Source organism: Cryptomeria japonica, chromosome 3 (genome assembly GCF_030272615.1).
Source record: "Cryptomeria japonica chromosome 3, Sugi_1.0, whole genome shotgun sequence".
NCBI classification, from domain to species: Eukaryota; Viridiplantae; Streptophyta; class Pinopsida; order Cupressales; family Cupressaceae; genus Cryptomeria; species Cryptomeria japonica.
Window position 1 is genome coordinate 392,086,597 of NC_081407.1, and position 17,744 is coordinate 392,104,340.

Here is a 17,744-nt window from a genome sequence, read left to right on the forward strand (position 1 = left end):
GGTTTTTTTATCACCCATTGAAGGGGAGAGAATAATACCTATCCCTTTGAAGACACGAAAAACAAAAAAAAAATTTATCCTTCCATTGCAATGATTTTCTATTCTAAGTGGAGATGTTGCTCCACACAGACATGGTGTTCATTTTTAACCTTCATAGCAATTTGTAAAAGAACAAGAAAGAATTTAATTTTGTTCTTTTTAAAAGCACCAAAAGAAGTTCTCTACTCTAACCCTACACATAAAATAACGTTAGTAGACACATGGTGGGCTATCTAGCCTAATTTTCTTCCTTTGGTTACGAAAAATCTACTTCTATGTTTATCAATGATTAGCTATAAAACAAAACCCTAAAAGACTAGAATTTGAGAAAAATGAAAGAATAGAGAGGTTTTTTATTTATTTATTTATTTTTAATTTATTTTTACATGAAGAACTTGCTAAAAATGGAAACTGCCAAAAATATAAACTTTCCAGGAATGGAAACTTTTCATAAACAAAAACCTGCCAAAAACGGAAACTTTTCAAAAATAGAAACCTGCAAAAATTTCAAACTTTCCAAAAATAGAAACCTACCAAAAATGGAAACTTTCCAGAAATGGAAACCTGCCAAAAATGGAAAGTTTCCAAAAACAGAAACCTGCCAAAAATGGAAAATTTATAGAAGTGGAAACCTACCAAAAACAAAAACTTTCCAGAAATGGAAACCTGCCAAAAATAGAAACTTTCTAGAAATGGAAACCTGCCAAAAACGTATACTTTCCAAAAACAAAAACCTGTCAAAAATGAAAAAAATTTAGAAATGGAAACCTGCCAAAATGGAAACTTTCCAGAAATGGAAACCTGCCAAAAATGGAAGCCTTCCAAAAATGGAAACCTACCAAAAATGGAAACTTTCCAAAATAGAAACTTAACAAAAATAGAAACCTGCAGGCATACACAAAATTTCAATTTGTTATTAGTTCACGTCGAGTTCACCAAATGTACTTATGTTTGAAATCATCAGAAATCCGAGGCTAATTAAACTAAAAGGACGAATCACAGAATCCTTAACTAATTGAACTGATTCTAAACATAATTCAATGAAATAAATGAAAGAAATAAGAAGATTAAGCTAATTAAAACTCCCTATTCTCCACTTGTGCTTCCATTGTTCTTCTCCAATTTGCGTGGTTGATGGCTCTCAGGTATTGCACTAATTTCCTGCATACAAATGTTTTGAAAACTATGATTCTGAAAAAGCTAGATTGAATTGATGAAAATAATGTTGAATTTATAAATTTTCAACACAGAGGACGTGAGAATTTGAACTCAAGTCCTGATTGATAGACAACTGAAATTGATTGAAGAGATAAGTGGATTGATTGGAGAGTGAACTGAATAGATGGATTAGTAAACTCATTTGATTGATTAGTGAACTGAATAGACTAGGGAGATGACTGAATTGATGGATTAGAAGACCGAATTGATGGATTAGTCATAAAAAACTGATTTTGAGTTAAAAAGATGATTGATGAGTTAACTGGGTTAACTGATTAGACAACTAATTTGATCAATTAGTTCGAATTTAGCATGTGTTGTAGGAATTTGAAATTGAATTTGATTTTTATTTTCAATTTGGATTTGGATTTGGTCGTTCAAATGCTGAAATGCACATGAAATTAACTAAAATTTAGATTTGGTGAAAATGTGAATTTGGAAATATGAAATTAGCTGAAATGAAGTGAAATTCGAATTTGGGGAAATATGAATTTGAGAGAAATGAAATTAGATGGAATTAATTGGAATTATAATTTGTGGAATTGGAGGAATTTAATTAATTAATTTAAATTATTTAAATGAAATTATTTAAAATTAGGAGATTGAATTAATTAAATAATAAAGATTATTTAACTAAAGAAAATGTTGTAATTAATTAAATAATTGATATTTAATTAATAATTGAGATATGGTTAAATGATTAAAATGATTTGAGAATAGAAATAGAATAATTGGAAGTGTTGAAGGGCGATGATTAGAAGAAATAGTTAATTTAATCAAATAATTAAAAAATTACTTAATTAAATAGACAAATAATTAGTATAGAATTAATGAGACATTTTTAGGTGTCTACAGTAATAATATGGTTTTTATTTTAATATTCATTTCATGTAGTTTCATTGGTTGAGTTTGGATTTCCTGTAGCATTTCCTTTGTATTTTGTGAAACTAATATGCTACAAGTAGTATTTTGAAGATGAAATTCAAGTTGACGCCATATGTTATTCATTGGTAAAGGGAAAAGAATGATTTCAAAACTAAAGTATCAGCTCGTTGCTAAATTTGAAATGAAAGATCTTGGTGCAGCAAAACACATTCTTGGGATGGAAATTAAAAGAGATAGAATGAATAGAGAGATATGGCTAGGCCAAAGTAAGTATGTGAATTTAGTGTTGCAGAGGTTCAACATGTAGGATTATAGACCATTGTTTGTTCCTTTTACAGTTAGAATGGAATTATCTATTGCAAATTGTCCCACATCCCCATCAGAGATGGACGACATGAGCAGACTGCCTTACCAAAGTGCAGTTGGAAGTTTGATGTATTTTATGGTCTATACTAGACCAAATACTGCCCAAGTAGTGGGAGTTCTATCCAGATATATGTCTAATTCGTGTAGATTCCATTGGGATGCAGTAAAGAGTCTTCAGATATTTGAAGGGTACCTCAGAGTATTCTTTGTGTTATCATGGTAATTCAGTTGGAAATGTGTTTTCCTTTGATATTCATGGTTATGTGGATTCAGACTGGGTAGGTGATATTGATAGCAGAAGATCCACTAGTTCTTATATGTTTACTTTATTTGGTGGTGCAATTAGTTGGATGAGTAAGTGATAGGTTGTGGTTGCTTTGTCCACTACTAAAGCAGAGTATATGGCAGCTACTCATGGTTGTAAAGAGACCATTTGGCTTAAGAGACTATGTTCAGACATTGAAATGAAACAAGGAGCCATTACAATTTATTGTGACAATCAGAGTGCGATTTGCCTAGCTAAGAACCCGACATTTCATGCCCAAACCAAGCACATTGATGTTTAGTATCATTATGTCAGAGATATGATCAAAGATGGAAGGGTGAAGTTGGTTAAGGTAGAAACTTTGATGAATAAGGTTGTGAGCACAGAGAAGTTTAAATGGTGCTCAGAGTTTATGGGCCTCATGGTCCCTAGCAATTGATTTATTGTGTTGATATTCCCTTTGCTCTTGCAAGGTGTTCGACAAGTGGGAGATTTGTTGGGAAAATGGTGTCTCAACCTTGCATTTACATGAGGTTACTATTAATAGTAAGTTTTCATTTGAGCATGAAATAGTGTGAAATTCTCCCCAAAGCTTCTAGTTGGCTAGAGAAGCATTCTAATAAAGTTACGTCACATGATCACAGCTAGTTTTGAATATTAAATTTTCCATTTTGGAGCGGTCCAATGAAAGGTTTAATTTTGATTTTGATGGATTTAGAGGCCCCCAAAACACCCTGAAAAGTGGGTGTAAATGGTGTAGCAATTTACGAGGCAATAGAGAACTTCACGAGCTTTTCGACACTTCAAACAGTTCATCAATCAGACACGCGGTTCTCAATTTATAGCCTCTGGAAGTTTGTACTCCTGAAATAGGAAATATAAAATACATCAGACACATAAATGAGTTGTAAAAGGGAGGGACACGTCATAGGGAATCTAGAAGGGAGATAAGGTTGGCTACACCTTATTGGGTGGTTTTAGCCCATGGTTTTGTAATACTATTTGACGATTTCTTGTATTATATCTCCTATATATGAGGTGCGTGAGATAGAGGTTGTGTGTAAGAGAGTCTTATGGCTATTGGGTTACCTCTAAATCTCTGATTAGCAGTACTTCTATGAAGAGCTTGCTCTGCAAGTATATTGTAATCTATTTTTTATTGCGGAATAATATATTGGGTGACTTTTGGAGTGTGGGGTTTTTCTCCCGAAAGGGTTTTCGCCCACGTAAATCATTGTGTTATGGTTTGAATGTTATTATATCTATTTCTATTTTTTGTAACTCTTATGATGATCTATAAAAAAATTTGCATTACCCTCCTCTCAAGGCTAGTGTAGGAAGTTGTTTCGCTACTTAACTTCCTTACACTCAGATTGAGACCCAATCTCTATCTGTTATTTCCCCCAATCATCTTGGCATTGCCACAACTTTGGCCCTTACTGATTAAGTGTAGTAGGACATTCATCATCTTTTAGACATAACTACTTTTAATTTGTTTATAGACATATCATCCTTGTTTTTTGACTCTCAAGTTGTAAATTTGGAGGATTATATTAAGGGTTTCATCTCCTCTTTTAGGATAGCCACATTAAAGCATTGTCATCCCATCATCATTATCTTTGGATCTTTTTCTACATCAATATTTATAGGATTTTGAATTGATAGAAACTCATTTTGACATGTAAACATTTGAGTATTTTTCAAAGGCATGCATCATTTAGATTTTGATTCTCTATTCATTCATCTTTTGGGAATGACTTCACCAATCACTACTAGATTTTTTTCTTCCTAAGGGGAGAAATGTTGTTTATGAGTAGTGGATCATGTTCTATCTTCAAGATTTCATCATTGGAACAAGAGCTTCTTCTTTATTGTGGGGATTCATATCATCATTTTCTCTCTCATAATGGGGGGACATCTATTTTATTTGTGTGATAGAAGTAATCCTTGGGGGTCATATCAAGTCCTTTTATTCTTCTTTCATTACGCATTTTTTATTTTTTTTTCTCTTTTGGAAAGGACTTTTTTCCCATGTGGTTTTCTTCTTTTCTTTAGTTATGAGAGATTTATTTGTTCATACATTGGTACCACATCATGCCTTGTAGCTAGTACTCATCATTGCATTCATCATTAATATTTTAGTTTCTCCCTAAGTTGATCTCTTCTTCTTCTTCATTTCGGGGGGTGGGGGGTGTTGGAGTAATTAGGTTAATCACCTAGTAATTATTTTACCATTAATTAATTACTTAGGTCTCATATTAATTTATTACACTTAAGATAAATTTAGTATCATTTTTTATATTATTAGATTAAGCCATATTTATGTCATGTTGTCTCAATTCATAAGATGAGGACATTTGCCATGATCTCGAACTTAATCCTCACCTAGGTTTTCATCTAGGGTTTATCTTTTTTCTTTTATAAGAATTCTTTTAATCGTTGTAATCATCCAATTATTTCATTTTAATAAAGCTCAATCTCAATATCAAAGGCTCGTGTAGATCAACTCTCTCAAGGTTGCATAACACTAAATCGTGCCTTTTTTCTCTTAAAATGTGATATGCATTTTAGGTTAAGGTGATTTCTACAAACTATGGGATTCACTATCAACTCCAATATTATCGACCTATTTACTTGATTTATCCCTTATGATATAGATTTGATCTAGATTATACCCATTTATTTACATTGGTTTTTGAGTTATAACCATGATTATGTCTCCTAGATAGAGTTGTTAGCACAATCCTATCTACCTTATTTAAAACCTCGTTTTAATTTCCTGAAGACAAACAAGTTCAAAAATCCAAATATTTCTCATTTGCTTTTGTTTGACATATTTTGAATTAAGACATGAATTTTTGCATTGCCACACTATCTAATAATCATTGAAAGCACTCATTCAATATCCTAAATTAGTAATAATGTTCACTACATCACACAACTTGTATTCCATGCACTAAAACTTTTCTCATATAAATTGCGAACAACAACAAACAAGGGGATTAACATAGGCTCAAGGACTAATAATTAAATCCTAGCAAAGAAACTCCATAGAGGAATTATTTAAAGAATATTAAATTCAACTTAGATTCACATTAGTGGTGAAGGATTTAGTAATAGGAAACTAATCAAGAGAATATTATGGCAATGCAAGAATAAGAGACTTATCTATTTCAAAAGTAGCACTTCAAGTATAAGTTTTATAATTAGGGAATGGTATGGGATGGCAACTATCAATATTGATCATCTAAGAGCTAAAACAATACCTATCTTATTTAATTTAACATTTTCTTGTGTTAGCAGCTTAATTCATTTATGTTTTGGTTGGTTTTGATTATAATACTTAATTAATCTTTATTTCTCTATACATTTATAATTTTAAAATAATTAATCTTTGGTTTTGATTATAATACTTAATTAATCTTTATTTCTCTATACATTTATAATTTTAAAATAATTAATCTTTATTTCTCTATACATTTATAGTACATTTTTATTTCTCTTCAATTATAAGTTTGAGAATGACACTTATAGGGAAGAGGGACTTAATGGGTTATTATTCTAAATTTAATAAATAATAGAGAAGTAAAATGTATTTGTGTGTTTGGAAATGAAATGATAATAATTTGAATGTTGTAAAAAGAGGGTTTGATTCATTGTTTTTAACTTTTTAATAAATGTGTTTTATCAAAGATATCAAGATTGACATAATGAAAAATCACTATCATAAATGTCTTTAAGAGAGTAAATGGAAATTGGAAGGCACACTCCAACATCAGATATAGATAATAGTTTGGCATCAAGTCATTTGCAAAGACATGTTATGATTTTCTCTATATTAAAGAGATTGCATTTAATGGTTTCAAACTAGGTGTGTAAATGAAACCTTTTAATGGTTATTCTTTCGTATTTATAAATATTTCACAAAGTGGATTTTATAAACACATTGTACTTATTAGAATATGAATATAAGAAACTCAAGTTTATTGTTCTGTATAAATTTATCCACAATCGATCATTGATAATAAAAAAAAAATTAATTCAATTTCTAAATATACTTCTCTAAAACCTTATATATCTAATAAAGCCTTATATTTCTTCACAATGGATGTACTCTTCCAATGGACCACTTTGTATAGTATGGTTTTTTAGATTTTGTGTAATTTATAAAATTTTCAATTGAAAAATAATTTATATTATTTTTTAAGCATTTTTTAATAACTTATATTTTATGCTTTATAGTATTTATAATGAGATATTTATTCCACAATGGATCTTTTTTTAGAAATAAAACAAATTTATAATTCTAAAACATAGAGCATTAACACTAATATCTAGTGAGTGTATATATTTTATAATTTTTTGTTACTTATTTTATTTATTATGTTCTAATTCAAATTAATTATAATTTAGAATAATCTTATTGCATAATGTATAACTTTGTTTGCATATATTCAAATGATTATTTTACGTTGAAACAAGGGTATTAATGCATAATGAACCCATGTTTTAAGTTTTTTTTTATTTTTTCATGTACATCAAACATAGACCTTTATGTTTGATTAAAAGAATTATCTTTATTAGAAAATAAAAATAAATATGATAGCTAAATTAAATATATTAAAAATTATACTTTTGGAAAGCTTACTTCAAGGATTGGAAAGCTTACTTCAAGGGTTGCAAATTGCAATATTACAAAACCTCATGCAATGGTGAATTTGTTTGATTGTCCAACCCTTGCTTTGAAACCTAAATTTCATTTGAAAACTTTATGAGCAATGGAAAGATAACATCATAAAGGCCTTAAGAAGGTATTGCCATCATTCAAAGATTATAAATAGAGGATTTTGAACATGAAAGGTTTAAAATGAAAAAAAATCATTCATTCCATGGTGCTCACCTTTATTTGAACCTCCTTCATTTGAGGTTTATGATGAATCGAATTCAATGAAAGGCCCTTTATTCAAAAGTATGTATTCATTTGAAGGTGTTTAACAATTTTGGCATATTGTACTCATTTTTTTTTCCCTATCCTACAATTGGAACACACTATTATGGGATCACCCAAGATGCCTTCTTAGCAAGCTACACAATGAGTTCATCAATACCACTAACTCTTCATTGAAGGTTCACATAATAAGGATCTGATCATCTACTGAAAGGGGGGGGTGAATCAATAGATAGAAAATTAACTGAGCTTTCACCAAACTTATTTCCAACTCAAAAACAACTCACAAAGTTTACCGGTTTAGACACTTTAACAAATCTGCAACACTTCAGTGATACAATACAACAGATCTGAAACTTAGATATTCTCTTACCAAAACCTTAAACCACTTTACTAATATCAATAATAACATATTTCAGATCATTTTCAATCATGTAAATATATATATGTAGATTTACCAATCATTCATATCAACCATACCAACAACACATCCACAAAATCATTCACCACTTGACACAATGATTTTTTGTGTGGAAACCTAAATAGGAAAAACCACAGTGGGGATGAATATCCACAAGTATTTTGAACTCTTCTGAAGTTCGTCATGTTAGGAGTCAAGCCTTGTTAGAAGATTATATAATAATGTCATGTTAGGAATAGATCCAGTTAAGGGATTGACTACAAATACCCTATTAAAGGTAACCTCGGTGGAGGATTTAAAATCTAAGCTAATGGATCACCTGGTTAGAGGATTTTAACAACAAGCATGTTAAAGCTTACCTGGTAAGGGATTTTATTGTTGTAATGGTTAGAGAACAACAGGTTCTTGACTGATTTGGAAATAGTACTTCCTTGTTGAATCAGATCCTTTACTACTCCTATCTGCCTTCACATCATTCTACAAATACACCTCCTAGTTTAGCAACAATCACTTTCACACTTAACCAAATTTGCCAACATATAATTGAATCAAATCATCGACCTTATAAGCAAATACGTTAGGTTTTCAAAGAACCAATGAATATAGTAACATATATCTCAAGATAGAAGGAGATAAAATATTGGTAAGTGAGGTATTTGTTGATGATATCATTTTTGGAGGTAATGATGATATGTGTCATGATTTTGCTAATGAAATGAAGAATGAATTTGAGATGTCACTGGTAGGTGAGATAAAAAAAATTCATAGATTTGCAAATCCAACAGATAAAGGGAGGTATTTTTATTACTCAATCCAAATATGTGAAAGAAGTGTTGAAATTTTTTGGAATGGGAGATTATAAACCAGTTGAAACACAAATGGTTACAAGCTGTAAATTATAAAAAGAGGATGATTCTACACCAATTGATGAAAAGGAATATGGATCCATGATAGGTAAGCTACATTATGTTGTTCACAATAGACCAATCATTGCTCATGCAGTAGGATTGATTGCTAGATTTCAGAAAGATCCAAAGGAGTCACACATGGTTGCAACCAAAAGAATTTTCAAATACTTGAAAGGCGCGATAGATTATGGATTATGGTATCCATATGCAAGAGACTTTGACTTAAAAGTCTAACCATAAACATTATCCCAATAGATTTCTCTTTGCAAGTATTTTATATTTCTTTTATGGTTAAATAAACCTTATTGATGCAAGACAGGGTTCTCCCACTCTGCCTACCAACTTAGAAAAAAAAAAAACACAACATAAAACAAAAAATCTCTATTTACATTCAATTGCTAATTGCAGACTGAAAACAAAAATAGTTTATTTCCAAATCAATTACATGGACACACAAAAATTCTATGATTACATGGCCTTTCAAAGGCCTCCCTCCCTCTACATTATTTTCCTCTCTAATCTTCACATTCTCAGTTTTCAAACTTTATAGCTCCTCAAATCTCCCTTTACTGCAACCCTTCTCTTCCTTTGGGCCAATCCTTACTACATAGCCACACCGTTATCTACCATTTATTAATCAGCTCCTTAAAAATGTTAGTTCCGATCTAAACAATGGGGTCTTTTAATATGAATTCAATAGGTTAGTTGGGTCAATTTTATTATACATCACTCATTAATTAGCCACTTGCTTGTATCTTTTTTGTTGGCATTTTTAATCATACTTATATAATTTGATTGCTTTTATTTGTTTCTATTTTTAAATATATATATATATATATATATATATATATATATATATATATATATATATATATATATATATATATATATTTAATTTGGAGAAAGATAATTACACATACAATTCACATTCAAATGTGTATTTTTTGGTTTATATTTGTTCAGCGTATTCTTTCTAAAAATAGTAGATGGATTATTTTTTGTGACCACATATAACATCCAAAGATGAGCTACCAAAATTTAGACAAAATGAGTCATCAACTAAATATAAATCAATGCTATGAGATTTCCACAATCCATGCTGTATTCTCTTAATTTCTTTTGGATCTGATTGTGTAAGTATTTTTATCATCAACGTTTCGAATCACACTCCTTGATTCATCAATACTTACACAATCAAATCCAGAAAAAATTAAGAGAATAAATATAAATCGATAAATGTTAATTTATGTTATATGTTTTACCCTTAATTTTATGAAATGATTTTATTGGTCTCAAAAAAAATGAAATGAATATAAGTTTTGGTTTAGCTTTGTCATACTCTAGAATCACTTAAATAAATACTAGCTAATAGATATTATAATAAATAGTTTGAAGGGGATGTGGTCAAATGTAAATGAAATAATTTTAACTTTTAAGCTTCACATTTTTTAAAACTTTACACCTGCCAATCGCATTTTATTGAAAGTTTCTAAAGCTATTTTTAGCAAATCCGTTTTCTTCCTATCCTGTATCCAGGCTGTTCCATGAGAGCATATTTCTTTGAGGTATTCTGTGAAACGGTTCACGTGCATCGTCTAAGCCTATACACCTTGCATACATGTGTACCAGGACAATTGTAGCTACACCAACATTTCTTTGAGGCTTCTGGTCAAACAGTTCACGTGCCTGTCTATGCTTCCATATTTTTGCATTCAGGTCTACCAGAGCTTTTACAGTCATGTATTGATGGATAGTACTCTGTTCGGAAGCTCTGCCCCCATTTTGGCAGAGGCATGGAGTACGCTGCAAATAAAAATGGAGGTAGATGGAAATCTCTCTTTTGCGTACGGTGAAACTTCTAGGCGGGAACATTTCGAATTTGGAAGTTAATGGTGAAGTTTATTTGAACGGAACAGACGATGATAATGGAATGTCTAAGTGAAAGGAATGGTAGGTGGTCAAAGCTTAGTGTGTGTTGTTTAAGGTTGGTCCCAAAGGACGCGTCTATTCTGGTTCCAAAACGACAGTATGGATTGACTAACACACATGTTAGTCGCGTGTTTTACACCGTCGATTTTGCAATAAATGGCTGAGATTGACTAACATGTCGCTATCACGCTGTACGGAAGGTCCGTTTTGGAGCCAGAATAGCTGCGGCCGGTCCCAAAAGGCCCCTCGCGAGCCAACAATTCTAAGTGCTCCAATTTTAATTGCTTTTCGAACTTGAAGTCAACAAAAAACATGCCATGTTTGATCACCTTTTCATTAAGCTCTTCCAAACATTGTTTCGCCCTTTCCTTTTGTCTAAAGATATTTTTGAAACTTTTTTCATTCCACCCCTCCAACTTCTATTTGATAAAACATAGCCTTGTGACAAATTTATAGCTTGCAATCCCCCCATGCCCTCTAGCCACCATTCCTCTAGATACCTTAAACGATTTGGGTTTGGAAACGACATTCTTGCAAACTTGGAATAACCCTTAGAAGTTAGAAGGAATAGAAGAAGAACCAATTCGTAATGAAACTAGGAAGTGGTTGGAACACGTTGGGCCCCACCACATAATCCAAGGTGATGTCTGCCTACAGCCAATGAGTGGCCACTAAAAACCTATCAAGCCTTTTAGGAATAGAAGGAAACCCAACTCTTCTATTGTTCTAGGTATATGATCCATTATGTAGAGAGAAATCACATAAACCAGCTTCATCCATGAACTCCTTGAAATTGAAGATGACCTTATTGACTCTACTTAGGCCCCCATTTTTATTTTCCAAGTCCAAAATGGCATTGAAATTTTGACCCAGTAGGACATTGACATTATTTAATACCTTGATTTTATTTGTTAATATGGTCCAAAGGATTTTCTTTTCTTCGATCTTGATTGGGCCATACACATTGAATAAGACAAATTTAATTGAGAGGTCAAAGGCTTTGACATTAACAACCATCCAAGCTTTGTCCTTATCTAGAAACTTGATAGCCACTCTTCTAAATTCGACAAATTCTCCAAACCCCTAGCAAAGCCAAGGGCCTCCTAAAAACAATCACCCCAATGCCTATAGAACTTCAAAAAGTGACAACCTTCATCCACATTAAGCTTGGTATCTTGTAGCAAGATAAGTTTTGGTTTTAACAGATTAAATTGACACCTTGCTAAGTGTCTTTTGTCAAGGGTATTTAAGCCCTTGACATTCGAAGAGGAGATCCTCGTTGTCTTCCAAGGGAGGCCCCTGCTCCCTTAGATTTGGTAATGTAGGTTTTAATACTTGGGCACTTCCGTTCTGAAGCCTCATCTTCCCTCTTCTTCCTATTGGATTATCTTCCTATGTGTTTGCCATCTTTCCCTTGACTGTTTAGGAACTTAGGCATTGATTGGCTAATCATCCATGGGTCTATGATGTCAACTCATCCCTACTTGAGTCATCACTATCAAATTCTAATTGTTCAAGCTCCCCTTCCTCGATTGGAAACTCCCAGGGTTTGCCAAATCAGTCTAAGGTTGTGCAACTTTTTTTGTTTGTTTCTTATGTTGAGTATGTGATTTCTTTTTATGTTTCCCCTATGGATTTGTGATGATGCAAAGTATGGAGTGCTTGTCAACAACTCTTATTTGTTGACCAAAAATATATCTTCTTTTTTATGTGTTCTCTTTGTCCCTTTTGATTAAGCATTGATTGTTGTACTCCTCCCCTTATATTATTTCGTGCTCCTTTTATCTTATGTCATGTGTGAGGCTCTGCTTTGTTATGCGTTATTTAAGTTTTCATTTCACCTTCTATATTATGTCTTATTCACTTATACATCTTATACATATTTTCTTTGTTTACGATTCATGATATATTTCTTGACTTGGGGGTATCCCCTTTATGTTTACTTATCTTGGCTATTCTAAGATATTATCTTACGATACTTATGCTTACATGCTTATTGTGCTTATGCTTATCATGTTCATATCTTATATCTCACACGCTTATGTTTGTCACAATTATATGTTATGACACTCACATATGCTTGCATTATTTTATCGAGCACTTTACATTTATCACTTGATTATTGTCCTTCAATTTATGCACCTTGTTTCCCCTTCTTACACATGCTTCTATGATCACACCTTATTCTTTATTACATGTTTGTCACACAATATAATTTATAAGACTGATTAGGTTATTATTAAGTTTGACACAATCATATATTCTTCTCCTATCCCCCAATTCCTTGCATCCCTTATATGCAATCCATTATAGAGGGAATATAATGTCACTAATGCTCTCTAATCATTACACTTGTAGCTATAAGATCATGTTTATAATGGCTTCTACTATGCCCAATAGGTATAGGTTTCATTTTACAAGGTACCATTGTTCTCAACAAACATCAATTTCTTTTTGCAAGGCACAACCATAACCAACGAATATCAATTTCTTTTTGTAGGCTACCATTGTACCCAACGAGTACCAATTCCTTTTTACAAACTCCTTCATAACCCCTATCTCATTTTGCATGTACTTAAATTTATCCATTTACATTATCGACCAATTGTGTTAGTTCCTATTTTAGATTTCTATGAAATGCTTACTCAAAGAAGTTTGTGTTTGCAAGTTTCAAGATGAAGCATGCACAAAATCTTCATCCATATCTCTATGTACTTTTATTAATTCCTATCATTTACTTTCATGTTCAGTACTTGTTTACTTTGGCATGCATCTTAATAGTAATTCACATGCAATTTTATGAGGGGGGAAATGTGTAAGGGTGACAAGCGTTAGGTTTGGACTCACTTTGATCTACCTCTCTTGAATGCAATGATCGATGTACAAGTAGCATGTTTCTACATAATTAATCCTAACCCGAAACATCTCAATTACCTAAAATTGGTTTATAATTTATGTGTCTAACGAGGTCAATCAAATCCACAAGTATAAAAATTAACTTGGTTCCAACTCACGCCAAAGAATTGACTCCCCTAATCTTTTGAATTTAAATTTAATACTAGCCACATGTTGTCCCCTTTATTACTAGCCATTACTTGACAACTTGAGCACAAAACATTTAAAAATGAGCACTTCGTTCTTGTATAAAAAGAAAAACACTATTTCCATTTTATCTATCCATTAACTCTTGTTTGACTACTCACATTAGCACTTGGAGAGCATCATTGGCTTATATCAACATCTCCATCATTAGAAATATACTAGCTATATTGTACAAATGCTTGGTGTGACTCCAACTCTTTATCAAAACCATTAAATCAAATCTAAGGACTTGACCAAGGAGAAGATGCTTACTTAACATGATCAAAGAGGTGTTCATCAACACCACTAACTCTTCGTTGCAAGTTTAGATACCACAATAAAGAAATTCTCTACAATAAAATGTACAAAAGTCATTTTTGCAAACGAAGACCAATTCTACAAATAAGAATCAAATTTGCAAACATAGAATTGAACCAATTAACAAACCATTCCATAATTCCTATAGCATTCTTCTCCCAAATCCAATCACAAAGCATAATCTTCATCAAAATTCTCCATTATTAGTTATGAAGCTATACCATTGATTCTTTCTTTATCATTTCAAAAAGTATGTTTAGATAATTAGTTTTGAGGTTCTAGGGTTACTTGCTTGTCCTTACTAATTTATTGGTTTACCTTAAAACCTAATAAAAAATGATTATTTTAATTTTTACAATTAAAAAGGTATAAGAAATAAAATAAATTAAAACTAATTACATCAAAAAGGCATTTTGCAATAGTATGTACATAGAACCTTAAATACAACCAACATATATTTAAAAGCAAAAACAAACTATCTTTAAATAAATAAAATAAAACTATTATCTTCAATTAATAGCTCTGGTAGATGCTCCCTTCCAGAATGTAGCATGGTTACTTCATGGAAATGTGGTTTTAGGTTTGTGGAGCCCTTTCACGGTTCCTTCAATGGGCTCCAACAAATAATAAAAAAATCTCACATAAAGTTGAGAATAAAAAACCTCTAAAGTACAATTGGTGTTTCCCAAATGTGAAGTACAAATAATTAATACCATACACCATGGTCCATATCTTAAATTTGTGAGTGGATCATGATAAAATGTACTCCATAATTGATACACTACAACTTGTCCTACAGTATTGAGATTTGTAATCTTGCCTCACAATTTAATGTAACTGATAATTGGTATAAAAACTTACCTACATTTACAATATTTGAAAACCTAGATCGCATGCAAATTGGTACCATACAATATACACTCACATTCTTCAAACTTATAAACATGGTTTACAATCAAATCTATCTACACAATGGGTTCAATAAGAGAGCCTATTAATTCCATTAACCACTCCAAACATATTTTTAAATCTCTTTTAGCCATAGATTACACATTTTGCTTTTCATTAATATTGTTTACTTAGTCATTAGATTTGCAAGTAACTCACATTCTTCAAACTTATAAACATGATTTACAATCAAATCCAACTCCACAATGGATTCAATAAGAGAGCCTATTAATTTCATTAACAATTCCAAACATATTTTTAAATCTCTTGTAGACATTGATTACATACATTTGGCTTTCCATAAATATTGTTTATTTAGTCATTAAATTTTTGCAAGTAAATGTGTTTTCAATATAAAAAAAATCATATCAGATGTTTTTTTGTTTTCTACTCTAAACTAACCATACTATTGGGAGAAAGTTGACTTCTTGCATCTCTTGTTTAGTAAATGTATTTAAGATATTTGTACTTGTTAAAATCATAGAATAAGATTTAAAATATTATGAAAAAAAAAATCAAATAACTCCATGATTTAGAAGCACACAAATCTATTGATGGAAAATGGAATGTGATCTACAACATATAAAACACAAAACTCAATGCTGCTATCCATAATATTTGTAGTTCTGATTTATGCTTAAATCAGCTTTGTAATTAGTGTGTAATATGTATTACAGTGCTGATAAGCTAATTTTTCTACAGCTGGTTATGCTCTATATGTAATTTTTTTTACTTTGATTTAATATAATAAAAAAAACTCACACAATTACATCCATTAACATTAAAACTTGATACTAGTAACAATAGACTTTAGAATGAGATCTAAAATATTACTAAAAATAAAAAATACTTACATAACTACGTGGAAAAAAAATTCTTAATCACTATTTTTTTAATATATAGGCTAAATTGATCTAAGCATCAAAACACAAACTGTAACTCTGAAGTTCAGCTAAGAAAACAAACTTTATTATCATTTCTTTATATAGAAAATAAAGAAAAGCACCCATAAAACCGTACATCATCTAAACAGTAGCAGCCATAGCTGTCAACTTAAAGTCAAGTCCGTATAACTGAAGTTTCAGAAACTGAAGCAAATCCCTCAGGTGAAATGGAGCCATCAAAGGGAAAACGAAAGGGAAAGTGAAAGGAAAATACAGACACAGGCACAGAAGAAAGAGAAGGCCGTAAACACAGACATTCCAGAAGATTTAGGGGCCTCAGCAACGGCTTTAACATTCACTGGCGAGCTCGTATTGAAAGGAACGACATTAATGTGCAGCTTCATTCCATTTTTCAGACAATCTTCCGCCCGGCCGCTAACAAAATATCTGCTGCCCTCGCTGTGCAGAGGCACAGAATCGAGGCCGCCTTTGTAAAGGCGAATCGGATTGCTCACATCACAGGTCTCCCATTCCTCACGGCTATTCACCTCCGCCACGCTCTGCACCGCAGACGAGTACGCAAACCCTGTCAAACATAAAAACGCCACAAATTTTTCACAGAGACGAAAATTTTAGCCTATTTCTTTCTACTGTAAGTCAGTTAGGGTTTCTAGGGTTACAGAGATTATCGCCGACGCGGAAAATTTTGCTGGAAGCCCATTCCTGGAAGTTGTGAGCCGATTGAGGATCCCATCCCCTGTCCGCCCCTACTACGTGCTCAGCTGCTTTGCATCCCCTGCTATTAAAGATCGCGACTGTAAATATCAGTATCAATTTCCAGTTGCCGCAACGGCCTTTGCCCTGCAGAGATTCGGACTCCATTGAAATCTCCTGTAGTTTGAGAGCGAAACTCAAAGTTGAAACTTACAGGGGAATGAATGCTTTTGCCTCGCACCGCTCGTTAAAGCGAACGTTCAAAGAAGATGTTGCTTCGTCAGTAAGTGATAAAAAAAAAAGAAAAAATGCTTTGTTTTTTAGTGTTGGGAAGTGCCGGTGTAAATCGCTTTTGCAACTACCAGTGCAAAATCCAACATACCTACTCCTTCCTCATTTCTTTTTTAATTGGTAGGATTTTGGTAAAGGTGGACTTAGGCCATGGGGGTTTAAGTATGGGTTTTGAATTTCAAATGGTTAATTGTGTGTCTACTGGTATATAGATGGACAATAAGTTAAGTTTGATGTATTTCAATGGTTAATTGTGTATTGACAAAGTACATCATGCTTTTAGTTAGGTTGAAATAGTTGGATAATATTATATTTTTCTTTTTCTTTTAAAAGTATATGTTTTTAATTGGAGTTATGAATTGGTGAGGTCATAAATAGGAGATTTTATTTTCGATGAAAGAATTCAACAACAATGTTTCAATAAGGTTTGAGTTTTGGTGACAAGAACCACATCACAATTTAACCATCTACTACGACAATAACGATATGGATAATATTATGGTTATTAATTTGTTTAATTAGATGATAA

At 31.9% G+C, this 17,744-nt stretch overlaps 1 protein-coding gene across 1 annotated transcript; it reads right to left on the reverse strand.

Moving 5' to 3' along the window:
• Window positions 1–16,273: 16,273 nt before the first annotated feature.
• LOC131047918 (mavicyanin) lies at window positions 16,274–17,302 on the reverse strand. Its single transcript, XM_057981735.2, has 2 exons — window positions 16,891–17,302; window positions 16,274–16,796 (listed from the first exon to the last, which is right to left on the reverse strand). The coding sequence occupies exons 1-2, from the start codon at window positions 17,090–17,092 to the stop codon at window positions 16,447–16,449; spliced, it is 552 nt and encodes a 183-aa protein (XP_057837718.2). The 5' UTR covers window positions 17,093–17,302; the 3' UTR covers window positions 16,274–16,446.
• Window positions 17,303–17,744: the final 442 nt, after the last annotated feature.

Coding starts and splice junctions, on each gene's coding strand:
- LOC131047918 (XM_057981735.2), bottom strand. CDS start 17,092: ATGGAGTCCGAATCTCTGCAGGGCAAAGGCCGTTGCGGCAACTGGAAA. Junction 16,797..16,890: donor CCGCGTCGGCGATAATCTCT/GTAACCCTAGAA, acceptor TATGTTTGACAG/GGTTTGCGTACTCGTCTGCG.